Source organism: Jaculus jaculus, chromosome 9 (genome assembly GCF_020740685.1).
Source record: "Jaculus jaculus isolate mJacJac1 chromosome 9, mJacJac1.mat.Y.cur, whole genome shotgun sequence".
Taxonomy (NCBI): Eukaryota; Metazoa; Chordata; class Mammalia; order Rodentia; family Dipodidae; genus Jaculus; species Jaculus jaculus.
The window spans coordinates 11,636,980-11,664,121 of NC_059110.1; the positions used below are offsets into that span (position 1 = coordinate 11,636,980).

Below are 27,142 nucleotides of genomic sequence, written 5' to 3' on the forward strand. Positions count from 1 at the left end.
AATGCCGTGAGCAGGATGAGCAGTCGGTACTGACCTGGATGCACAGATTGCCACGCACAGGGGGAGTGGTGCGGGTACCGGGCTGGCACCGGTGGCCCACGCTGTGGGGGACGTCAGCACCCTCCTCCCCAGACCCACCTGTGAGGTGATAGTGCTCGTCACTCTCGCGGTCGGTCAGGGACACGAGCTCCTTGAGCAGAAGAGGGTATTTGAGCACTCTCTGCACGGGCTTGATGAGGTAGGACTCCAGCGTGGATGAGTGCTGCTTGGTGGGGTTGTGGGCATCCAGGAAACCCTTGAAGGCCTGGTCAGTCCTGGCTGCAAGCAGTGGGTAAAAAAATAAATAAATAAAAATAAATCTTAGGAGCAGGCCGGAGAGACGGCTTGGTTGTTAAGGAGCTTGCCTGTGAAACCTCAGGACCCAGGTTCAAATCCCCAGTACCCACGTAAGCCAGATGCATAAGGTGGTACATGTGTGTAGAGTTTGCAGTGGCTAGAGGCCCCTGCATGCCCGTATTCTTCCTCCCTTCCCCTCCCTCTCCTTCTCATAAGCAAGTAAAATCTTTAAAAAATCCTTAGGAGCATGCAGTGAGATGAATCGATTGGCACATTTATCTTTTAAACGGTGTTCTTAGTCATCCCCACCTCCCAAATATCACCCTGCCGCAAAGATCCAATAGCATCAGTGTGTCAGGTACCCCTTCATCAAAGTGGGTCTCTGAGCACAGCCCTGACGGTCCTGTGAGTGCAGGACGCACCCTAGGATGCCAGAGGATACAGCGCGCGTGCACACACACCACACAAGAGAATGCCAAATTGCAGTGCAGCAGTGTCTGACTTCACACCCACATCCCGCGCATGCTCATGAAGGACGGGTCGGCATACTCTGCACTGCCTGAGCTGACCCTTTACCTTTACGACAACAGAGATCGGACAGTGCAGCCTTCCAAGGGGTTTGTGAGAGGAAACTGGACTACAGGACAAGGACCTGGACTGGCTCCTGGTCAGATGAAGCGTTTGAAGACTTCATTTTTCTCCATTGGGGCCTTCAGTGGAAATGGTTAAACCCCAAGAGCGAAGGGGAAAACCCCTTCATGCCCTCCTTGACCATAAGGGACGATGGCGCCAAGACACAGCCTCTGGAAGGGAGTTTCTCCCAGTTCCGCCGGGGAAATGTCACCTTAGATATACACTTCCTGTGATGTGGGCAGTGGGACTTGATGCTATTTTGTCGTGGGCCACATGCTTAAGAAGTTGACAAGGGATGGAGAGATTGGCTTAGCAGTGAAGGTGCTGGCCCGCAAAGCCTAAGGACTCATGTTGGACTCTCCAGATCCCACGTAAGCCACACGCACTGAGACGCAAACGTGGAAGGTCGCACATGCACGCAAGGGGCACACGCATCTAGAGTCCGACTGCAGTGACTGGAGGCCCTTCTCTCTGTCTCCCCCTCTCTCTCACAGACAGACAGACAGACAGACAGACACACACACACACATAAAGGGGGGGCAGTCTGTTGGGCTTGCCTCAGAAAAAACAAATTGACAACAAAACCACATAAAGGGCAGGGAAAGCATTTTTTGTACTCCACCCATGGCTTACGGCCGCAGAGCTTTCAGAGGCAGGGGTGTGGAGCGAGCCCAGCCGCCACTGACCAGCACGGCTCCCAAGCTCACCTGCTTGCTGCTCCCATAACCGAGACACCCCGAGAACTCCCCTTAGCTTCTCTCACTTTCATGGCCAGCAAGGAGCATAATCTACTAAAAGTACACCTCGTCTCTACCCTTGGTTAACAGTTTATAAAGACCATATACAAGGTATGATCAACTCACCTCGCTCCAGAACCTTCTGCACTTTGATGTGGTTGGCACAGAATCCGCTGTACAGTTTGAAGTGGTCTGCATAGTACAGGAAGGAGCCTCCCAGCGAAAACAGCAGCTTCTGGAAGGGAGGAGAGAAGGTCACGTGAGACATGGGTTTCCCCCTGGCATCTGGCCGTCAAGAGCCCACAGCTGTGAGGCCTCGGGAAATTAACAAGTGAAGTAAGCTCAGGACTGCCCTGTGGCCTCTGCAGATCAAGAACAAGGTGGGTACAAGTGACCTAAGGACAGAACTACCAGAGCAGATTCTCCATTACGTGAAACAGACAAGGCTTCCGGTGGCCTTTCCACTCACTGCCTTCTCACCCCTAGAGAGTCTTCCTGTTAGCCATGGTCCTTACACCAGTGTCCACAGAGAAGGCTCCAGCATGACCAGCTGAAGCCTACGCTGCCTGGCCCCGTTTCCCAGAACCCCCATAGAAGAATACAGTGCTGGGTAGCTGTCCTGTCTTTAGAAGCGGTTGTCCCAGTAAGAATCCTTCTGTGAAGGCGAGTGAAGAGAGAGTGTATGCACAGTAAGCAACCAGGGGACCCCAAGACGGGTGGCCCAGAGTGCTGCGATCACACGTTCAGAAGCAGTTACTCCAGGAGAGAAGCAAGCAGAGGCACAGGACAGCTAAAGCCCTGCACCCACGTGTATCTTCACAAGGGACAGTGCCGTTACCCTGGGAGAATTCTGCATGCTGCCCACCTACTTTTACCTTAAGTCCAAGATACTTACTCTAAACTGTGAGGGGGCTTCCAGTACATTAAAATCTGAGGAGGCCGAGATCCCATCTTCCAGAGTCTCCAGAAACACCTTCTGAAACTCCAGCATCTCTGGCAAGCTTCCAAAGAGGGACTCCATCTGTGTGGCGGTCAGTTAGGGTGTGAGAGGGTGTTAACAGAGTGGCTCCATCTGTGTGAAAAGGTGTGAACCAGGACAACCTAGGCACCCACACCTTTTCAGGCCCACAGGGCAATTGCAGGAGAATTCCCCACGAAGCAGGGACAAGCAAGTCCTTCCAATAAGGACATAACTTTCACTAGGGAGACATAGCTATGGCCCTACAATTCCTTATTTCTAAGACAACTTTATAGATGTGAACTTCTTGGAAGTCTAATCAGGAAAAACGAAAATCAGTAGGAAAGAGCCCACTCTTGTGATGTAACATTAAAAGAATTCACGCATTGAAAAGTAGTTTGGGGCCCTACCTCACTCTCCTATGACAAGAGCATGCCCGCCCCTTCCGTCTCAGTGATCATGCGACCGTGTACACACGCTTCCTGTGACAGAGACTGTGCAAAAGGCCTGGAAGGGGACCACACATGGACTTCCTGAAGACCCTTTACCAGCCAGCATTCTTTGGGATCTGGTAGCTATAATCCAGGCTGAAGGCTAAAGAGCACTGCTGGCGGTCAGTGCGTAGAGGAAGAGTGACCGTACTCACCTCGTCTTGGGTAAGAAAAGTCTCATTCTGAAGTGGCTCCAGGTATAACTCAAAGAGGCAGCTCAGATCCTAAAAGACAACAGTCTCTTTAACACTATGTCCTACACATAACCAGCTGGTTACGGAAGCCCTGGCAGCAGCTCCGAGGGACTCCCAACAGGAATGGGGACGTAAGTCTTGTTGCAACTTTTGACCCTAGAAGTGGGGGTTACGCTGCCAAAGCCAATGCCGCCACCACCACCTTCTGGATTCCACAATCCTGTGCAGTGTCATCACCTACTCTGCCAGGGACCTTCTTGTTGGCAGAAGAAGCTCTCTAGACCACTGCCTGGGAAGCTGCCATTTCTCCACGGGGGAGGGGAGGGGCAGCTAGGCACTGCTGGTGAGGCTACAGCCTCGGGTGATCTTCCTCCTCTGTGCCAACAGCATGGTGGCACCAGCATGCAGCTGCAAGGGACAAGACGAGACCCGGAGCTCAACCTTGACGTCTGCGGAATTGCAAACTCTTATTAAAAAACTACGAAGAAGCCGGGCATGGTGGCGCATGCCTGTAACCCCAGCACTCGGGAGGCAGAGGGAGGAGGATCGCCATGAGTCGAGGCCAGCCTGAGACTCCATAGTGAATTCCAGGTCAGCCTGGGCTAGAGGGAGACCCTATCTTCGAAAAAAAAAAAAAAAATCCAAAGATTAGTGGCCATGATAGTCTCTGTCAGATTCAGTTCCAGGAGCACTCAACACTGAAGAGTGACTGATTTTACCAGAACAACTAAAGACCATATCCAGAATAACTGGAAGGCCAAGAACAGTTTTTGTTGTTGTTGTTGTTGTTTTTTTTCCCCCAAGGTAGGGTCTCATTCTGGCCCAGGTTGACCTGGAATTAATTATGCAGTCTCAGGGTGGCCTTGAACCTACAGTGATGCGCCTGCTTCTGCGTCCCGAGTGCTGGGATTAAAGGCATGCGCCACCACGCCCGGCTCAGTATACCACTTATGACTAGAAAAGCCTGCTTTTGTTTCATATGTTCTGGAGAATTTTGAGTTCCAATATCTAGAGGTAACTGACTACAACATCAGGTACACTGACTCCCCTCATTCTACAAGAGGGAAGTCTGAAGACACACAGAGCTTTGTGAAGCCCAAAGCAGACCCAGAAGGGGTCTCACAGTGAAAACTCCCCTGCCTCCCCACCCCCCGCCACCATGCCCAGCTGCACTGTGAGGTGGTATGAGAAGGGAACTAGACGTTACTGGATCTCGGGGACACAGGCATGTTGAAAGTTTCAAGGCACATGCAGAGTGAGAAGAAAGCATGACAAAAGGAAAACTCAGTGTCAGATGCCAGCAACACACACACTTATATACATAGTGAGGGGAGGGCGTGTGGATCATTAAGTAGGCGTCAGGTGCCGGTTATCTGGTCAGACAGCAGTCACTCCTGCCCAGACTAATGGAGGCCCCTCCCTCAGAGGACTCACTGCAGAGCAGGAGCAGCTCATGCGCAGCTGAGGATGGCAGAGAACCTCAATGCCAGGAGCCCTATGGGAACAAAGGGCAGGTGTCTTACGAACCCAGGAGAGTTGGTCCCTCTTGCCTACGTGACCACACATCACCTCAGTCCCCTAGCAGAAGCAGGCCGAGATGACCCTTCCGGTACAGGATAACTCAACAGAAAGATGGAAAACAGTGATGACCAAAAACAAAAAAAACAAAAGATGCAACTACTCTCCACTCTTGCCCTTGACTGTGCAGACGCAGGCTCCTGTCCATGCATCTTCTCATGGTGTCAGAAGCCTGGGGAAACATCTGCAGCTCCCAAAACTATCTGAGAAAAAAAAAGTCAGCGCGGATTCCCAGGCTCACTCAGAAATCTGACAGTCACTCCATCTCCCCACACTAGATGTAAGACAAGACATACTAGGGAAATTTAAGTGTTTTTGCTTCTCCACAGACCAAAAGAAGGGGATTTCAAAAGTTACCCGGGGCTATCTGTGAGTCAGGCCTTTAGGGAAGCAGCAATGGCGCTACCGAAAGAGAAGCTAAGATCAGTGAGGCTTTTCTTTGTGCGCATGGGCACTTGTGGGTGTGGGTGCCCTCTTGTAGAGGCCACAAGCTCACATATCATCTGCAAAACCATCATCCATCCACTTTTCTTCCTTCCTTCCTGTATTTATTTAAATTTTTTGTTTATTTTTATTAATTTGAGAGCGACAGACAGAGAGAGAAAGAGAGAGAGAGAGAGAGAGAGAGAGAATGGGTGCACCAGGGCTTCCAGCCACTGCAAACAAACTCCAGATGCATGGACCCCCTTGTGCCTCTGGCTAACGTGCGTCCTGGGGAATCGAGCCTTGAACCGGGGTCCTTAGGCTTCACAGGCAAGCACTTAATCACTAAGCCATCTCTCCAGCCCCATTCCTGTATTTATTTAGAGACCGGGTGTCTCAATGGTCTGAGGGTCACCAGTTAGGCTAGACTGGCTGGCCAGGGAACCCAAGAGATCCTTATACTTCTGACCCTCCTGCCTCTGCCTGCTCAGTGCTGGGGTTATAGGAATCTACCACCACACCCAATCTATATGGCACTGGAGATTGAATCCAGGCCTTGATGAGCCCTAGGCAAGCATTCTACCAAATGAGCTGTGCCCCCGGGCCCTCAGATCTAGCTTGTGAAGAAGCCGGGAGGGAAACTTCCGAATGTGCACCAATGTTTAACTCTTGGACTTAAAAGGAGTCAAGATGTGGAAGGCTGGTACACAGCATAAGGCCCAACGAGGGGACTGGCAAGGACCTCCAAGGCCATGGGAGCCAAGCCAGGCCTCCCAGACAGCAGCCGGTGCCATGCTGCTCCAGTAACTGACAAGTAAAGCAGCCTGAAAATAGCTCCTGAATTGCAGCAAATTCTTCAGCAGAGAACTCTGCCTTCCCAGACTCCTGGGCTCACAGAGCGTCTCTCAAAGCACTAGCTAGGAGCTGATCGGGCAAATAACCAGGTACCTAAGACCTTGACAGCTATGCCTTTATCATGCGGTGATGTCAAAATTTCCCCGGGCACGGACGAGCCTCTGTTCTACACAGAGACCTCCATGGGCAGCGCTGACCAGGCAGGGGCCACCTGAGCTCTGGGAACCTGCATTCACAGTCTCTTGGGTACCGATGGTTCCCTAGTTCCCCGTCGCCTGAAGTGACCTCTACTCCTTACACAGGCAGCGCAGACATCCTTTCCACAGACCACAAGTGGCAAATTAAAATGTGTTTCCATGGTGAAAGCTACCTTGGTAACAACATGAGCCACGAGTCTAACTTTCTGCAGTCTGCTCGGTGCGTCCACCCTCTCAGCTCCCCTCCCCGCCAGGAACCCATCCACTCAAGGAGCACATGTCTCCCTCCTGCGTGGCAGGGGTCCTGGGCAGAGGCGATGTGCCATGCACAGAAGTGGGTGCCCCGCACCTCTCACCTTCACGTAGGACTTCTCCGTGTCCACGAGCTCCTGGATGACTTTCCGGAGGCGGTCTGCATCCGAGAGGTGCCGGGCCAGAGGCCTGGGAGGCGGGCCCTGGCCCTCCTGCGCCGCTTCCATGCCGCCGGTCTGCGTGCCGTTCAAGCCCCTGCAGAGGGCAGCTATCTGTTCGGCGCTCTGAGGAAGGAGAGGTCGAAAGTCACGTTTGAGACACAGCCTGTTAGTGTCCGATGCTCTTCAGGGACACCAGGCTGTTTCCATCGGCACCCAGGATGCTGTCCCGGGAGTCGGGTCCAGAGCGGATGGCCTGCGTCACCTCAGGCCTCTATGGCTACCATCTAAGAGTCCAGTGGAAAAGGTGGCATCCAGGGCTGGAGGGATGGTTCAGTGGTTAGGGCATTTGCCTGCAAAGCCAAAGGATCCCTGTTCGATTCTCCAAGACCCACGTTAGCCAGATGCACAAGGAGGCGCATGCATCTAGAGTTGTTTACAGTAGTTGGAGGCCCTGGCGTGCCTATTCTCTCTCTGCTCCTCCTTCTCTCAAATAAATAAATAAAAGAAAAGATGACATCTAGACTGCTTGGTGTCGGTACACATGGTGGCCCCCATCATGACAACGGACAGTACTGGACCCAGAGTCAGCTATGGACCAACTCCAGTACAGGTGGACTTGCTGGGAAGTCCACCCTGGTCCTCAGCAGTCGACCCAACGAGCTCAGAGGCCACCACAAAGCTGGGGGAAGGAGCGGCGGGACAGGTGCAGGGGAACCAGCCACGGAGGTCTCAGACAGAGCTGTCACTCCAGGCAGTGGAGTCAAGCACCACACGGATCAAGAGGCCTGAAGAAACAGGGGTGCCCGAGGGCAACAGTGGCCGCTAGGAAAACCATCTGTGAGTCTCCTGCTTCAGGCTGAGGGCTTCAGATCCCACCCCCGTCCCCTCCTGGCCCACCCACACGAGACCCTCCCCCAACCTACCCTCTGCCAGCCTGTAAGCTTATTGGGGGGGGGGGAGGTAGGCCCAGGACTTCCAGTAACATCCCCACCTGCCCAGCTGGGTGTTCATGCTTTGTCATTGAGTAAGGAAACAATGTAGGCAGTATTTGGCAAATTTCTGGTTCTTAACTGAAACAGTCAGTCAGTTTAAACGCCTTTGTGCCAGACCTCCACCCATCTCTATCTGGGGTAAGAAGATGAACTAGTCAGAAGTATCTCGTTAATTTTTCTTTTTTTTTTTTTCTTTGTTTTTCGAGGTAGGGTCTCACTCTGATCCAGGCTGACCTGGATTTAACTGTGTAGTCTCAGGATGGCCTCGAACTCACGGTGATCCTCTGCCTCCTGAGTGCTGGGATTAAAGGCGTGCACCACCATGCCCGGCTCATTAGTTTTTAAAAATATTTATTTGAGAGAGGGAGAGAGAGAGAAAAAAAATGGGCACACCAGGGCTTCTAGCCACTGCAAAGGAACTCCGGGCAAGCACCTTAACCGCTAAGCCATCTCTCCAGTCTTTTTTTTTTGCACATGTGTGTATGGTGTATGTGCATGCCTGAGTGAGCACACGTGCTTTGCTGGTTTTGTGTCTTTAGTCACTCTCCCCCTTACACCTTGAAGCAACTGCTCACTGACCCCAGTGCTTTTTTCCAGCTTGACTAGCCAGTGAGCCCCTCGGGGCTCCCCCATTTCCACCTCCCTGGTTCTGGGACTCCAGCCTCGTGCCACCGCGTCTGGCATTTCACGTGGGTACTCGGATCATGCTTCTCAGCAGGCATGTTACCCACTGAACCACCTTCCCAGAAGGCTCTCTCAATACTAATTTCCCTCGTTTTCTCTGCATGGATGTTTCAAACAGCCGACACAAGCATGTTGCCCAAGCACGGTGGTCTAACGCATGCTCTTCTTACAAAGCTGTCATGTGACACATTAAATGTCTCAGAGAAAACCTGGCCTACCGTCCCTCTGTCCTACGTCCACCTCTCAACACAGTGCCCTCATCTGATGGAAAAACAGAATTGAGACTAAAATTAAGCAATCATCTCTTTGCCTGGTCTTTCCACTAATTCAGTGGGCATCTGTTGCCGGCCTGCGCTGTCTCCAAAGAGATAGAGGGCAGATCCTGCCCAAGAAGAGAAGACTCGCTAAAGTTACAAACTCCCAAGCACAGCCCAAGGCAGGCTGGCAGTGGGTCCAGGTGGGAATGAAGATGGGGCGGCTACGCAGACAGAAACGTCAGTGTGCAACGGGCTACAGCAGAGGTGGGAGAGGTGGTCTGAAGGGAGTGTGATCCAGGGAAGAGCTGCAATCAATTAGCAGTGCCATGGAAGATGGGTCCAGTTGTCACATGAGGCCCAACTCAAGGATGCAGGGGACAGTGAGGCCCCAAGGGAGTGCAGTCACAGGAATTCCCCTGCTGCCGGCCAGCCTCTTCAGACCCAGCTGCTGCTTCCGTTATGACGTGAATCTAGGTATGTACCAATGCAACCAATAAAGATTAAGCCTCCAACTGAACACAGAGGTATATATCATTTACTTCAAAATAGTTTAAGGTGGGTAAAGGCATGCCTGTTTTTATTTTTATATGTGAACATTCATATTTCCAATAATGCCTGGCGGAAAATGTATTTGGGATAAATTCTTTTTTAAAAAATATATTATTTATTTGACAGACAGGGAGGGAAGGAGAGAGCAAGAGAGAGGATGAGCACACCAGGGCCTCCGGCCACTGCAAATGCACTCTGGACTCGTGTGCCCCATTGTGCATCTGGATAACGTGGGTCCTGGGGAATCAAACCAGGGTCCTTTGGCTTTGCAGCCTTAATCACTAAGCCATCCCTCCAGCCCAAATTCTTTAAACAGATCTGAATGCATCAGAATGCAACAATTTTTTTTTTAAACTATATCCTGTGTGTAACCACCATATTTTATGATTATCACTGAAGAAGTTCTCACAGTATTGAGTCATATCCTGAAGGCTTAGTGGCGTGCAGAAGAGTGTGCTCAAAAGGCTGAGTCCTTTCTTCCAGGACGTGAGCACCATGAAGGAAAGGATCTAAGCAAACCATTCCGGATCCAGCCTCCCCTTCCTTCTCGTAGAACACAGCCTCACGTTAGGTGTCTGGGAGCCTTCGGAACACCTACACCATGTCTACGGCTGAACCAGAATCCTGGCTCTCCACCGTGGACGGGGCTCGTTGTCTGTCTGTCGAGGCAGTTGCTAGTCCTGACTGGCCAAGAACTCTCTAAGTAGGCCAGACTACCTTGAAACCGGCAGCAATCCCTCCGCCTCCTAAACACTGGAATCACAGGTGAGCGCCACCGCTCCTACACCGTGGGCTTTTGTTAAGAAGCTGACACATGGCCTGCCCGAGAACTGCCGGTCCACCCACTGGGACAGCCCCACCTGCTTATTCTGCCCAGCGGGACAGGGGCTTGTGGAGGTGGTACTGACTGAGCTCACCCAGGCCCTTGCTCTGGCTCTTGGTCTAGCCTTCCAGTAGCTGCTAAAAATCCCATGATAGTAATGACCAGATTCCAACCCTCTGGCTCATTTGATCTATCCTGATCTATCCACAAGATCAGATGGTACAACTGTGCAACCCTGAAAACGAATAGTTTCCAGGGCTGTGGGGATCTATATTAAGGTGGCATACACTGTATAAAATAAGATCTGACAAAATGCATCATGAGTTAAATGGCATCTGGTGAGATTACAGCTTTGCCTTGCTGGGATGTCAGAACTCACACCTAACAATGCAGTGCTAAAATAACAAGATTTCAAAAATAAAGTATCTTGCCATTTTAGAAAACCAGAATTCGTTTTAAAAACACTTCTGGTAGGATTGACTTCCAAAAAGTGAATGCTGGAGCTGAAGAAATAAATGGCTTAGCAGTTAAAGCACTTTCCTGCGAAGCCTAAGGAACCCGGTTCGATTCTCCAGGTCCCACGCAAGCCGGATGCACAAGGGGGCGCAAGCGTCTGGAGTCCATTTGCAGTGGCTGGAGGCTCTGGTGTGCCCATTCTCTTTCTCTCTCTCTCTCTCCCCCACCCATCTCTGTCTCAAATAAATATAAATCTTTTTTTTTTAAAAATGTGAATGCTAGCTGAGGGTTTTCCACAGCTGACGCGCTTCTCAAGGCAGCGTCGTTAAGTGCTCAGGTGCTGCAAGGATCCCTTCTTCTCATCTCCAGCATAGTTGTCACCTTCACTGCGTGTGACTGAAGCTCGGCCGGGACCAAGGGAGGGGAGCTGAGGCTCTCAGGCCTGTGAAAGAACCCCTTGGGTCTTCCTCCCTCCCCTGCGCCGGCTGTGAGTGCTGCTCAGAGAACGGGCAGCATGCTGCTGGATAGGAGAAGACACTGGGGACATTTCTGAGTCTGAAGTGTCTTTGTTGGAAAAGCAGTGGCCTGCCTATCCCGTCAGGTAATCCCCACTTGCTATGAGGGTGCAGAACAGGGAACTGGCATTTGTTGAGCACATGAGCTCCATCAGACACACCTGAGGGATGCCACACGTTTCTTCCTTTAAAAAAAAAATTTTTTTTAGGGCTGGAGGGATGGCTTAGTGGTTAAGGCGTTTGCCTGCAAAGCCGAAGGACCCAGGTTTGATTCCCCAGGACCCACGTTAGCCAGATGCACAAGAGGGTGCTTGTGTCTGGAGTTCGTTTGCAGTGGCTGGAGGCCCCCCTTTCTCTGTCAAATAAATACAAATAAAATACTAAAAATTTTAATTTATTAGAATGGGCATGCCAGAGCCCCCCTTTCTCTCTCAAATAAATACAAATAAAATATTAAAAATTTTAATTAATTTATTAGAATGGGCATGCCAGAGCCCCCCTTTCTCTGTCAAATAAATACAAATAAAATATTAAAAATTTTAATTAATTTATTAGAATGGGCATGCCAGAGCCCCCCTTTCTCTCTCAAATAAATACAAATAAAATACTAAAAATTTTAATTTATTAGAATGGGCATGCCAGAGCCCCCCTTTCTCTCTCAAATAAATACAAATAAAATATTAAAATTTTTAATTTATTAGAATGGGCATGCCAGAGCCCCCTTTCTCTCTCAAATACAAATAAAATATTGAAAATTTTAATTAATTTATTAGAATGGGCATGCCAGAGCCTCCAGCCACTGCAAACAAACTCCAGACACAAGCACCCCCTTGTGCATCTGGCTAACGTGGGTCCTGGGGAATCAAACCTGGGTCCTTCGGCTTTGCAGGCAAACGCCTTAACCACTGTGTATCTCCCCAGGCCATACGCATTTCATCTTTACCTCTACTCACTGAAGCCTCACAGCTGAAGGACACGACCTTCCCGTTACTGGCCACTCACATATTCAGCAGAGCATAGACAAAGTAGGCTTGGTCTTCCCGTTTACCACATGGTCAGGGCTCTAACGACCCCACGTGGCGTAGGGATACAGACATTGCTGCTTCGAGGAGTACACACAGACACCTGGCAAGTCTGTCGGGCTATCCCAGCCCCAGCCCCAACCCCAGGAATGCTGTTGAGACAGGTGTGACAGTTCAGGAACCTTAACAGTGTGCGCATATGCCAAGCAGAAGGCAGAGAGGCCTGCTCAGGAGATCCTTGTTCTGATTTTTTCACTGGGTAGCCACTGTGAAGGGCCTCACCATTTACAAGAGGGCGCAAAACATTTTATGAATTCTTTTAAAATCTTAAATGAGGGCTGGAGAGATGGCTTAGCAGTTAAGCGCTTGCCTGTGAAGCCTAAGAACCCCGGTTCGAGGCTCGGTTCCCCAGGTCCCACGCTAGCCAGATGCACAAGGGGGCGCACCCGTCTGGAGTTCGCTTGCAGAGGCTGGAAGCCCTGGCGCGCCCATTCTCTCTCTCTCCCTCTATCTGTCTTTCTCTCTGTGTCTGTCGCTCTCAAATAAATAAATAAATTTTAAAATCTTAAATGAAAGCTGGGCATGGTGGCACACACCTTTAATCCCAGCACTTGGGAGGATCACTGTGAGTTCGAGGCCACCCTGAAACTACAGAGTGAATTCCAGGTCAGCCTGGACTAGAGGGAGACCATACCTTGAAAAACAAACAAACAAAAAAATCAAATGGATACTTTTCCCCAAAATCAAGCTATCTGGAAAGGCAGTGATATTAACTCCCACCTTAATTTTTTTATTTCATGTTTTTACCAAGCTTGGTAGCTAACATACACCCAAAAATCATAGCATTGGCAAGGCCGAGGCAAAAGGATCACAAGTCCAAGGCTAGTCTTGTCTCAAAAAAACAAACAAGCAAAAAAAAAAAAAAAAAAAAACAGATGAAAGTTTAAACATTAAGCTTGATCCCTTCTTGAAAATCTTACAGACAAGTGACTGGCTGAGGAACTCCGAATGCAGACAGGTTCTAAGTAGAGCTCTCTGAGCTCATTTTCACGTGGGGGAAGGTTCTGCCTTCCTACAGAGCCTAAAACATGTCTATTCTTGAGCCCAGAAACGCAGTGTTTAGGGGGAGAGGGGAATGGTACTAAAAATGCCTGGAATGACCTGGTGCCTCACCCCAGGACCTCTTTGAAGGACAGCAGGGCAGAGTCTTGCTCAAACCGAGTTCAGAACTACCCCGTGGCTCTTCTAGCGACAGCCCAGCATGAGGCACTTAGCCAAAGGCTACCACGACATGGCTTGTAGAATGTGTTCCCCATTGCACAATTGTCACATCTGCTCTACTCCTATTTGGAGACACTAGCTGCCTGCAGCTTTTCCATTTTTCTGTGGGTTTTAGCACCTTAAAAACAATTACTAAGCCGGGCATGGTGGCGCTTGCCTTTAATCCCAGCACTCGGGAGGCAGAGGTAGGAGGATCGCTGTGAGTTTGAGGCCACCCTGAGACTCCATAGTGAATTCCAGGTCAGCCTGGGCTAGAGCGAGACCCTACCTCGAGAAAAAAAAAAAAAAAAAAAACACAATTACCAGGGGTTAAAGTGCCTCATATTCTCTAGCATGATTTCAAGAGTCTGAGATGAGGGCTGGAGAGATGGCTTTGCGGTTAAGTGTTTGCCTGTGAAGCCTAAGGACCCCGGTTCGAGGCTCGGTTCCCCAGGTCCCACGTTAGCCAGATGCACAAGGGGGCACATGCATCTGGAGTTCGTTTGCAGTGGCTGAAAGCCCTGGCTCGCCCATTCTCTCTCTCTCCCTCTATCTGTCTCTCTCTCTGTGTCTGTCACTCTCAAATAAATAAATAAAAAATGAACAAGAGTCTGAGATGATTTCACAGTGACATGAAATACCAGCACCTGTCAGAAGGCCGTTGCCACATAAACACCGAGCTGCGTGCGGTTTGGCCCAGCGTGAAGCAGGGCCGTCACTCAGGGCTCTAGGCACAGCAAGCTCTTGGAAACTGAAAGGACAATGACAGTGTGTGCTATCTCGGAGTTCTAGCTTTTTTTGGGGGGGGGACATGTTAACTTTGGGAGAATTCAGCAAAGAGACTTCACTCTCAGACCCACCAGGTACTGTCCTACTGTTGGGATGACTGATCACATCACAAACGTGCCCTCGCTTGGCACACCCCTCTCGCTGCCGTCCCGTGCCAACAGGCTCAATCCTGATTGCCCTTGCCCATGCACACGCACGAACCCCCCTCAGTTCACTGTCTACAAGCCATGAGGAGTCTGCATTCAGAGCCATCTCAGCACAGTTTGGGTGTCACCTGTCATAGTCACAAAAACTAGGTAAGTCAGGAAAGTTCACCTAAGGGAAATAAATGACAAAAAAAAAAAGTACAAAAGACTTTTCTTCAATTCACTCTGAACTTCATTAAGCTTGTCACTTACAGAGATCTAATATTACCCAAAAATATTCCAGGCAGAGCAGATCTGGGGATAAAAGACCTTTCCAGAAAGGCTGATGGGCTAAGGGTTTGAGTCAAGAGGAGCCACTGCTAGACTGCTCCTCAGGAACAAGAGGGGGCGTATGTGCTTAGATGCTCTATGCCAGCCTATTGCAGCCAGGGCAGAACCCCAGTCCACACTCGGAGACAGCAGGCTGGGCCACAGGTAATGAAGCAAAGCGACTTATTGGCTGAGCGGGAGCAGCAGGTTCCAGGCAGTGAGTGATCTTTACATTTGTGGGCCAAGCCGTGACTACCAGGGGGACAGGACAAAGGTAATGCTGCTCCCCAAAGTTTCCTAGTTATTATTCTCCAGACAGTCCGATTTCCAACGGCTACACTAGACAGAATGAGATGGGAAGCTATGAGAGTAAACATTAGTCTAAATAAACAGTGATACACAAATGCAACAAGATAGAGACAGCAATTACCAGTGATGGAAAAGACTGGCATCTACTGAACAGAAAAGAACACGAGTTATTAGGGATAAAACGAGGTCTGCAGTTCTTAAAGAAGCGATGCATACTTCCTATATATGAATATGCATGCATAGGTTTTTATAAAATGGAATGATGTATTTACAATGCAGTGGTTAACACCGCATTTCAAGTTATTTTTATTTTAATCCTTTGGCTTATCTGAATTTTCTCATTTTATATAGCAGTTGAATTTTTAATTCTTTTTCTTACATGGAATAATCTCCCATCACTTTACAGACACGACTCAAGGTTAAAAAGGTCCAACAAGAGCCAGGCGTGGTGGTGCATGCCTTTAATCCCAGCACTCAGGAGGCAGAGGAAGGAGGATCACCATGAGTTCGAGGCCACACTGAGGCTACATAATGAATTCCAGGTCAGCTTGGGCTAAAGTGAGACCCTACCTGGAGAAAAAAAAAGGTTCAACAAGCCAGGCATGGTGGCACATGTCTTTAATCCCAGAGATAGGAGGATCACCATGAGTTCGAGGCTGGCCTGAAACTACATACTGCATTCCAGGTTAGCCTGGGCTTAAAACAAAACAAGGTTCCACAAGATCATGGACCTTAGATTCCATGAGGTCCTTGATGGGCAAGACTGACTCATCCCTTCCTTCAGGTTTCCAGAGGATAACCAGAAAGATAAGCTCAGAGCAAGGAATCGCAGCGTGACGCATGCCCAAGACTGCAGTCCTCTGGAAAACAGAGCCATGACAGCAGGAATGACATCAGAGAGGCAATTCAAACTGAGGGACGATGAGGGGGGCATGGCAGTTAAGAACTGTGGCCACTCAGCACAGGGAACATGAGGGGGACCTCCACATGAAGAGGAGCCACCGCCCAGAGACCGCAGGCGTGAGAGGAGGCACTGCCCTGAGACGCGGCGCCAGGCAATCCCGGCCACCTGTGGGGCACATGCCCAGGACACAAGGTGAGGGCCTGGTGACATCATGAGCCTGGTTTTGCCATCCTCCCTGCCTCTGGATCCCTGGGGCTCTCAGTTATACTTTCTCAAACAAAACAGATCCATACACGTGGACTCCAGAGTTAAGACCCCTGCGACAGTGTCATGAGACTGACTCAGTTTCCACGTGGCAAAGCATGTGATCTGTAAAGGCTAGGGGCCAGTGACAGATACGTGAACAAAGATTATTGTGTCAGAGTATTTTCAGAAGAAAAGATGGCCCATAACAATCGAATTTCATGAGGAATTTTTTTTTCTTTTTTTTGGTTTTTCGCATTACGGTCTCACTCTGGCCCAAGCTGACCTGAAAGTCACTATGCAGTCTCAGGGTGGCCTTGAACTCATGGCGATCCTCCTACCTCGGCCTCCCGGGTGCTGGGATTAAAGGTGTGCTCCACCATGCCCTGTGCTCATCAGTTATTTTTATGAAGCCCTCTCTGCCAGGCTACGCCGGCTGCCTGAGACAGAGGGCTGAGAAAAATGATCAAGACAAGACAAGACAAAAACGGGACATACAGTATCTCCAAGAGAAGCAGGGCAGGACGTGGCAAAGCATGCAGATGGGAGGCGGATGGGGAGGCATGGTGGCGACAGGTGTCGGTGTCGGGACAGACAAGGCGAGGCTGGCCGAGGGACAGACGAACACCAGTTACTCGCAGGTCTGCAGGAAGGGCTGCCTGGGGCAACTCGGGGGCCCATTTCTTCGAGGAGGCCGAACACACTGGTATGGCCCTCGAGTGTGGCAAGCGCAGCATTGGGCTCGGGCAGCCCAGCTCAGGAAGGCAGGTGGGCAGTGCCAGGCGGGCCCAGAGGCTCACAGGGACGGGAGGCATGCCGGGCAGCTGGCGTCCTCACTGCCTGCCTTCTGCCCCGTCTCCTTATTTGACAACCTTCTGCTCAGGACTCGGGAGTGAAGATCTCTCTGCCAAGGACGTTTTAAGGGCTTAGGACAGCATTTCAAACAGCCAGTCGCCTTCTCCCTATAAAACACTGGTGCCTCAGTGTTCCACCTGTGAAATTGTATGAGACCGCCAGTGGAATCCATGGCCACCAGCTCCGTGTTGTTTCCCCCATTTTTTTTTTTTTTGGACTTGAAAGCACGCACGCGCACACACACACAGATTACCTTTGTCACTGAAGAGAAGATGTGCACTCACACCAAGTGTAATCAAATTCTTTATTCGTGTGTATGTGTAAAAGAGTGTGCACATGCCATGATAACCCCAGGGTGTTCATCTTTTCCTTCCACCTTGGTTGAGATAAGGTCTCTCTCACTGCTTGCCACTGGGAAAGCCAGGCTAGCTGGCCCATGAGCTTTGGAACTCCTGACTGCCTCCCATCAATTGTGCACTGGGTATACAAGATGTGTGCACCCCCACCCATCTGGCTTCACGTGGGTTCGGGGGATACAAACCCCAGTCGACAGCTTGCGGAGTCAGGGTCATGCTCCCTCTCACTTTTTTTCATCCTTTCTAAAATTATTTGTTTTATTTATTTGAGAGAGAAAGAAAGGGAGAGGAAATATGAACGGGCAAGCCAGCACCTCTAGCCACTGCAAACAAACTCCAGACACATGTGCCACCTTGTGCAACTGTCTTACACGGGTCCTGTGGGATCAAACCCGGGTCCTTTGGCTTCATAGGCAAGTGCCTTAACCACTAAGCAATCTTTTTAGCCCACTTTTTTATTCTTGAGACAGGGTCCTGCTCTGTAACCAAGGCAGACCTTCAATTTGTACAAGAGGACAGTGGTCCTTGGGCGATGGGACTTTTAAGCTACTTTGGATCTAGGTGCAACTCTGCGAGACGGATGCTCCAGTGAGAGCCGCATGTCATGAGGGCGCATGCGGAGAGATGCACAGGCGCCGTACGTGGCTGGAGCAGCCTTCTCAACAACTACTGACAAGTCCCATAGATTTGCCGTCAGGAGACCCTCTACATGCACGGACTCCACCCAAAGCAGAAACTCGCAGGCTTTGGTGCACCGAGGACCAGACATACGTGTTCCAACGAGCACTGCTCTGCAGACATGTTTGTCCAAATTCCACTGTATTTGCGTGCCCCAAAGATATCGTGAGGGGCTATTTTCAAGGGTACTATCTTCTTATTATCCTATATGATTTTACAGTTATGAAGTACTTCAAAATATCAATCTTATGATGACTCAAATGAGAATATCCAATATTAATAGTTAAGTATTCCAGCCAGGACTTACACACTTTTCTTTCACAGTTTTCGAACTACTTGAGGATAATGGCAAATTTCATTGTAAGCCTATGCAATAGATTCTGTAAAGGTGAAAATAAATCAAAACAACTAAAAAATGTACTTGTGCAGTGGTGGTTTGATTCAGGGGTCCCCCATAAACTTATTTGCTCTGAATGCTAGGTTCCCAGCTGCTAGAGATTTGAGAATTAACACCTTGGGGCGGGCTTATGGGTGTTATAGCCAGTTTCCCCATGCCAGTGTTCGGCACACTCTCCTGTGGCTATTGTCCACCTTAATGTTAGCCAGGGAGTGATGTCCACCCTCTGCTCATGCCATTGTTTTCCCCTGCCATCATGGCGCTTCCCCTGGAGCCTGTAAGCCAAAACAAACCTCTTGTTTGTCCCCCCCACAAGCTGCTCTTGATTGGGAGATTTCTACCAGCAATGCAAACCCGGCTGCAACATGCAGCTTAGTAAGGTGCTAAGTGAAGCTAAACAAAAGTTGTGCCCAAATTTCTTCAGCACCCTGTGACTTAGGAAACGGACGTGTATTCCACCTATGTGGTATTTACACACTTACTCCTTGCAACCACCCCTTATTCCCCCATCCTTGCCAGGAAGAGTAGTGTCACAGGCAAAATGGCCTTGACGATTTGGCAGCCCCATGCTGGTTTTCTCGCTGACTGGCTGCTCCATAGTGGCCTATCAGGTCATGTCCCTGAACCTCTGCTTCCTTACACAGCAGGGGCTGAGCTATACATCAGTGAAGTTGTGGAGAAATGGGCTTAAGTTAGGCGAGGCACTTAAAGCCCACAGCACTGTGCTCAGAGCCAAGCACCCGTGGTCTGATCGGCTCCCCTGGCAGCTTACAAAGCCATTCACGGTTCGGTCCCACCTGTCAGCCATGAGTCTGTACTGGACACAGAAGCCCACTCTTTCATAAGGGCGCACCTAAGAGGAGGGGGCGCCAAAGGTCCTAGCACTCCTGGCCCACCTGCTTTCCCACTTTGCCCGGCTGCAAATTCAGAGGCATCATCTGCTTCCTTACCCAACTTGTTGCGGCAGGGAACGAGGCCCTTCGACTCAATTCTCAGAGCGCCTTGCAGCTCCACGCTCACAGCATCCTACACGCGTGCCGCTGGGGGCTGCCTTGGGCATGGGACAGTCAATCAACTCAAGGTGACCGAGTCACTCGGCCAGAGATAGGGCAACAGGGAGCACCGCGGCCTGCTCCGTTGTCTTCTCTACAAGAAACCAAGCAACAGTCTCCTGGCCTGGGACGTGGGGCAGGTGGCTAGGAACACGGGCTCTGATTTGGTGGCATGAAGAGACACTTGCCCTGCCTGGATTTCCTACACACCCACTGGTTCGGGTTGTTTGGGTATCTGAGTATCACCAAATACGACCAATTGTTGCAATTATTCTAACATCTTTGGCAACTCCACTCACTTCCCCTGGGTGTCCAGGATGGAGCATGTGTCCCGGTCACTGAGGAAGGGAGGTCCAGAGCCAGGGAGACAGGACCCGGGTCCCATCCAAACACGTCTCCTTAATTCTTAAAGAGGCCCTGACTTTCATATCCAATAATAAGTGAAATTAATTCTTGGATGCTGGTTTCAAAGACTGACAAGAAAAAAATCTTAAGCAGGTAAAACACCAAATTACATGTTACCATCCTGGTGAACAAAATTAGCCACGGCTGTTTCCAAGGGCTGTTTGCATTCAGTGCGCACAGATACAAGCTATTTGCACTGTAATTACAGTTTTAGTTCAGCTGTTTTGCTGCATGTGATAATCAAGCCTGTTACCTTACTCTGGCCTTACCGGCACATCTCAGAATACTGAGGTATGAGGAACTATGTCTGCTGCATAACATATGTGTCTGAGACTTTACTCACCATCCTTTGATCTCCAAACTCTAATACTGACTACAGAATTGAGATAAAGTTAAACAAAGATTACCACTATTTTCAATAGGCAGCTTTGCAACTGGAAGATACAATTTGAAAATACTAATCAACGCAACCCTTGAGGCCACGTCCCTGGGCTAAGAACATCACCTAAAGGACCACAAAAGGTACAGACAGACACACTCTCGTGAAACCCTTTGAGGAGACGGAAAGGCCACCAAAGAGTACACACTGAGTCCTTACTGAAGCCTCGGACATAGAAAGGGTATGTGGACCTCCCCTTGGGTCATGGTTAAGACCCAGGGTTCATCTTGGTAAGTCACCTCTCAGTCCATCCTGCTCCAGGTCTTGAGCGAGAGGAGAGCAGAAATGAGGCTCCCTCCTTAGGCCTGGGAGCAGCGGGCCAACCTGGTGGCCACTCTCCTCTCTGACAGTGGACCGGCAAGACCTTTGTGCACATGCTCCAAACCAGTGGGACTGGGTAGGAGGACTCCTCCTCCAGTTCCGCGGCATCCACAGTTTTATTTTATTTTTATTTTTAATTTGAGAGCAACAGACACAGAGAGAAAGACAGATAGAGGGAGGGAGAGAGAATGGGCGCGCCAGGGCTTCCAGCCTCTGCAAACGAACTCCAGACGCGTGCGCCCCCTTGTGCATCTGGCTAACGTGGGACCTGGGGAACCGAGCCTCGAACCGGGGTCCTTAGGCTTCACAGGCAAGCGCTTAACCGCTAAGCCATCTCTCCAGCCCGCCTCTATGGTTTTAAAAGCAGCTGGCCATGAAGTCCCGGGCCTGTGCCGCCACCAGGCCAGAACCTTCTAGGCAAGTGTCAGCTGGCTTTGGGCAATCCCAGAATACTTAGGTGGCAGCAAACTTAGCGAGGGCAAAGGGTAGTGACTCAGAGGAGGGTGGGCTGGGACTGAACAGAGAGCACAGGGAGAAGGAAAGGGGTGGGAAGGAGAAGACAGAACGGAGGCTCCTTTGAACACCATCTACCCCCAGGGCTCTCCTCAGCGCACGATAGTGGCCCACACCCTGGTCTTCGTGCTCTTTTCAAGGACAGCAGGAGACTGGCTTGCAAGGCTGACCGTCCATCCTTGACCCTCCGTGATGCGAAGCCGGCACTGGGGACCGTGCACGCGGCGCGCTGGGCGCCCGTGGGGAAGCCTCCCAGGCGGGGCTTCTCCCCAGCCTCGCCCGCCTCACTCACCTCCACAGCTCCAAGTGGTGACCCGTGAATCTACTCAGAGCTGAATTCTAGCGGAAATTGCAAAAATGACGCAGAACAGTTGCTCAGAATTGTTAATAAGTGTAAGTAGCTTCGCTGTGAGGCCCGGGCATTATTAAAAGGTGAGAATCTTTATGAGGAACGAAAACAGAACTGATGCACCAGCTTGCCTTCATTTAGCCCAAACAATGAAGCTTTCATGTGACTGCAATCTCTAAGTGCCGTGAGGATGGTCAAAGAAGGCATCCGGATGACTGTCCCAGACCCCTTCACACTGGCTGAATGCCTGAGGCAGGCCTTCATAGAGGAGCTTTTAATGAGTCCATTTTGTGATAGCACATCCTCCCCTTTCTTGGAGAATATTAAAGATGAGATAACATTCAAGGCATCCACACAGTAACAAGCCCCAACACAACTGCTCTCCTGATGTCATCCCCTCAGCAGAGAACGAGTGGGCAACAAACTCTCCCTGGGCTGCTGGGGGGTGGGGGGGCCGGGGAAGCCGCCCTGTGCTGAGTGGAAAACCCACCCCGCTACCTGGTCTACCTACCAGCTGCTTATCTTGCACAAGAAGGGCATGAGAGTTGAGTTTAGGATGAGCATTTCTAATCTTGCTCCCCACAACCCTTTTCTCCCCCCACCACTAATTACAGAAAATAAAACTTTTTCAGATGTCAAAACACCGTCACTTAATGTCTCAACTGGCATTCGGCAATCTGGAGCCGTCTAGCCGCCACCATCAATGTAATCTATTCTGGTCTTCATCTAATAATCTATTTGGCATCTAGAGGTTGTTATTTACTTCACACTCCTCCATGTCTCTTAGCACATGGTTTTAAAAAAAAAAAAAAAAGCAAAGTATTCATCATGCCAATGAGACGGAAGGACAAAAACCAGCTCAAATGCAACCTGGGCAACAAGACGGTATGTATAGCTGGTACTGAGATCGATTCCTTAGTGCCAGTAATGTTAATGTCAAGTCAAGATGGAAACTAGATGCCTTCTATGTACTCCAAGTCAGAATCATGAGCCTAGGAATTTAGATTGCTAAAGAGAAAATTTGTGGACAAATATAACAAGATTGGTAACCCCCCAGTCTCCCCGGCCCCACTTCCAGAATTATATGCCAGCTTTTTCTCTTAACATAGACATACGAGCAATTTTCTAGAGGTAGCCTTCCATCTAATCTGATTTGCTCTGAACACTTTCCTAGATACAGTAACCATCCTGACTTCACTGCCCATGATCTTAAAAACCTCCCCACATTTCAGAGGTTTTAACTCCAGTGAGCAGCGTTAAAGTCCACAGGCAAAGCAAAGCCAATTATGGCATTCCTCTTAGATTTGTTTTTCTTTTAAGCAGCTCTCCGTTTTCATGACCTCAGAAAGCAGCGTCCGGCAAAAGGCTGCTTCTGACGAGGGGCTCGGGCAGAGGAACAGGCAGAGAGCGCAATGAAGAAGGCTGGTGACTTGGCTAAAGACAAAGTTAGCTGCAAGATAGCTGCCATCAGCGTAGGACTTCAGGTAAAACACCGTGAGGCCCTCGGGTGTCCACCCTACGTCCAGCTGGCTACCTCAAAGACTACTTGAACTTCCAAACGGAGTTTATGCTGAAGTGAGGGTCTGCATGAAGAAATTCAAGCTCCTTGCTTCCCCCTCACCCTGCCAGGGCTGAAATGATACTGGGGCCTCTGTAACTGTCCACCTCTAACCCAGGAAGGCCAGAAAGGAAACAGGCACATGAACTGGAGGGCTGAAAGGATGGAGGACGGAAGGGACAGGGATGACACAGGGAGCTCACTGAACTGCTACTCAGATGGGCCGGCGCAGGAAGGGAAGGGACAGCAGGGCAGGCCAGAGACCCTCTCCCACCCCCCAGGTTGGACCCAACCCTGTGTTGGCCATGGAAAGAACAAACATCTCTCTCTCACAGTGTCAGCTCAGGTGCAAAAGAAGCAGACTCATGGTTCCTGTGACCTCCAGGGAGAGAAAAATAGAAAGCCAGCCTGGGGCTGGAGGAATAGCTTAGCAGTTAAGGCGTTTGCCTGTAAAGCCAAAGGACCCATGTTCGATTCCCCAGAACCCACGTAAGCCAGATGCAGAAGGTGGCACATGCATCTGGAGTTCGTTAACAGCAGCTGGAGGCCCTGGTGTACCCATTCATATTCTCTGTGTGTGTGTCAAATAAATAAATACAAATAAAATATATTTGGGGGAAAAAAAAAAGAAGAAAGAAAAAATCCAGCCAGAACAGGATGCGAATGGGACGAGGTGAAGGTCACCCTGTCCCTTGTCCCTGAAGCATCTCCGCTCAGTCAGGGTCACATGTTTGTGTGGCCTCTGCTCTGACGTGTCTCCAGCGCTCTTTCCTGTTAGTCACTGGTGCCAACAGTGAGGAGGGGGAGTGTAATTATCCCTTCATTACTTGGGTGCGTGACAGCGAGTTAATTTCAGAGCCAGGCCTCCACCTGACAGCCCGGCTCCCCGGCCCAGCCCAGTTCAGTGATTCACCCTGCTTCTCAGCAGGGCCGCGTTGCTCTGATTTCTCTGCCCTCTTCCTCTTCGTTTTGTGACTCAAAAGACGGCTCTTGTAACAGCTTACCATTGCAGAAAAACAGGATGGAAAGGTGAAGCAGGGAGGGAGGAGTCACGGGATGGCAGGAAGGACAGAGCTGGGGCCGCAGACACAGGAGAGAGGACAGCTGTGGAGACCAGCCTGTTCGCAAAGGAGCCACGCATCCGAAGCGGGCCAAGGGGAAGGAGAGAGGGTCTCCCTGAATCCTCCCAACGTCACTGAGTCAGGGGCCATCAGCCCCTCTCCCTTTGAGGACCCTGAAGGCGCGGGAAGGACAGTGGGGTCCCAGTCCTCATACGAGTTGGCTTCCAGACTTGTCCTGTGAGGCTCCAGAGCCTCTGCCTCTCACAGACGGGCTGGACATGTGCACCATGTGCAGTAATTCAGAAATGCCCACTTGGTACCACATATGCATGCAAACACACAGCCTCAGAGCCACACCCCCCAGGAACACTTAACAAGCCATGCCCACGTATGATTCTTAACTGTCAGCCGAGCAGTTCTCAGGCAACATCTTGGTAGCAATTTCTGCACATCTGGGCCCCAGCTGGCTAACGGCTCAGCCCGTGGTAACTACCCCTACCCACGTTTCAGGTTACTGTTGCCTAGGTACATGTGTGGTCCAGGACAAATCACCCAGGATGGCAAGGCTAGAGCTGCTGCAAGAGGTAAAGAAAGGGCTGGAGAGATGGCTAAATGGTTAAGGCGCTTGCCTGCGAAGCCTAAGAACCCATGTTCGAATCCCCAGATCCCACATAAGCCAGACGCACAAGGTGGCGCAAGCGTTGAGTTTGAGTACAGTGGCTGGAGGCCCTGGTGCGCCAATTCTTGCTCTCTCTCTCTCTCCTTCACTCTCATAAAAAAATAAAGCCAGTCTGTTGGGCTTGCCTCAAAAAAAGAAGAGAAGAGAAGCGAAAAATGACAAAGAAAAGCAAAAAAGAGAAGAGAAGAAAGGAAAGGAAAGGTAAAGAAAAGAGAAATGAAAGGACAAGACCAGAGCACCCCCAGCAGGACATCTTGCCTCTGCCTCTTGTCAGACTGGACTCTCCTGCAGGAGAAGCTCTCGCTCCCTCACTCCTTTTATTGTTTATAGCTGCATTTCTATAGTCTCAAGGCTACCCCATAGTCCAAGCCCACCTGCCTGCTCATTTTTGGCCCTTTCCCAATACCGTACATGGGGACTTAGGAGACAGGCAGCGACAGCTCTCACCCTGCAGAGAGTGGACATGATCCTTGGCAAGACAGAGTCACCAGTACAAGCTAGGCCCCAACCCACTACACACCAGACCTAAGGACCAAGGACCCGCCCTGAAGGTCAGGGACAGTCTGGACGTAGCAAAGCGGGAATTAAAGACAAACAAAAAGACCTAAGCAACAACCAAGAGATCAGACACCAAGGAAAACATATCAAAGTCACTTCCAAAAGCCCAACAAACTGGCCACCAAGTCTCCCCACAAAGGGGTGTTGAAATGACAGAAGGACATGCTTGAAAACTTTGTGTGCACAACCTCAGCCTCACCTTGTTCCTCCTCAAGTTTCTCTTCCCAGGGGAGAGGGCACCTCCCTGATCATACGGGCACTCAGACCCCGCTGAGCTGAAGGCAGACTGAATTCAGCACACAACCCCGGGGCAATCGCTTCGCACTCTGGGAAAGCTCATCAGCTGACTACACCGCACCAGGGAAGGCTTCAACAAGCCAGGCAGGCCCTGTCACATCACGCAGACCACAGAGGACCCGGCTCCTAAGGCTCCTGGCTTCTCAATCTTTTTTGTCCCGAAACGGTGCAAAACACTGGACCACTGCTCTAACTCTACGAAGACTGCAACAGCTGCTTAAGCCATGCACGCATTTTAACCTCAGTCACATTTGTGCTAAGAGGCTCATGTCAGAACATGATTTCTCATCTGGCATTGCATCTCCCAGATGAAGCAGCCATGAGGTTAGGGGAAAGTATTCACATGACAACCTGGACACCGTGTCAATATATTACCTTAAAAGTCTCAAACAAACGCTGAGTAGCTTGCCTCTTGTCCCAGAGAAGTGGAATCCTGGTAGACCAGGATGCTAACTCAGCTCTCCAACCACAGGGTCAAGATTTCTTTCCAACACACCGCCACCTGCAAGCAACAGCTGGCTGGAATCCAACCAGTAGGAAAGAAGGTCCTAGGACGGGAGAACGCTGCGCCCAGGGCGGTGTTCAGGAACAAAGCATGCGTCTTGGATGCAACCTCCCTACTCACGCCGGGAGGGATGAGCTCGGGTGACCTGCATTGGGAACTAGGCATGATCAGGATGAGGAGCAGGATGGTGACTCAGTCTCCTGAAGAGCAGCCATGGAGGACGAATACTGGCTGTAAACATTGTTCCAGTTGAACTTTCCAATCAAAACACCTTGCAATCCAGAACTTCAAGTAGTGCTGGAAACTCGAACCCTGGTGCCTAGAGAACGCTGGCAACCGGCCACGAGGCCCCCCAGGCGCCTCCTGGAGTTTCAGTCTCTTCAACATGCAAGCTTAAAAAGCAATTTCATGTGAAAAACCCTCCACAGGTTGAGCTAAGGTGAGTGGGCCGGAGTCAAATGCTAAATGCAAGTTACACTCACCCTGTGTACTAAGAACCCAATCATTAATGTGCATTCTTTTCTTCTGCCTTGGAAACATAAACAGAACAAAATATGGCTCGAATCTGACTAAGTGGCAGCGCGTACAACACACACTTGTCACACTGTACATCTTGATTCCCAACGCTCTCGGATCTATCAACACAGCGCCCACAAACTGCAAAAATAATCACTGCCAACGCGCCACTAGGTGGTTACATAAAATCGTCCACAAAGCTGCACAATTAATTCATCAGGAAGAGCTGCATCCAAAACTCGGCTTACCTTGTGGGAAACAGGCTCCGCTCCTGGGCAGCGGGAAGCTCCACCGCCAGCGTGCGCCGCGCTCCGAGGAAACCGTTCGAGCAGCAAGTCACTCGCTATGTTAAAATTCTTCCTCTCGTTTGTTAAGTACATGACATGAAGTAAACTATTGTCATCGGTCTCTATGCTATCTCTGTACTTCAAGCTGGCAGAGGTATTTCAGAGATCAGCTTAAAGACCTCAGAATAGAAAAGGGAAAGTTGGTTGTGCCACCAAACAGAACCGCCAGTGTTCAGTTAAAAA

General features: G+C 50.3%; 1 protein-coding gene across 3 annotated transcripts in view; it reads right to left on the reverse strand.

The window, feature by feature from the left end:
• Nucleotides 1–27,142, reverse strand: part of Tiam2 (TIAM Rac1 associated GEF 2) — a 115,770-nt gene that overhangs the window by 10,010 nt on the left and 78,618 nt on the right. For all 3 annotated transcript variants that reach the window (XM_045158854.1, XM_045158853.1, XM_045158855.1), the window contains 5 exons: nt 6,759–6,938; nt 3,311–3,379; nt 2,602–2,727; nt 1,833–1,941; nt 139–318 (listed from right to left, as the gene is read on the reverse strand). In XM_045158854.1, coding sequence (XP_045014789.1) covers nt 139–318; nt 1,833–1,941; nt 2,602–2,727; nt 3,311–3,379; nt 6,759–6,938 — 664 coding nt within the window. The remainder of the gene's footprint in view (nt 1–138; nt 319–1,832; nt 1,942–2,601; nt 2,728–3,310; nt 3,380–6,758; nt 6,939–27,142) is intronic.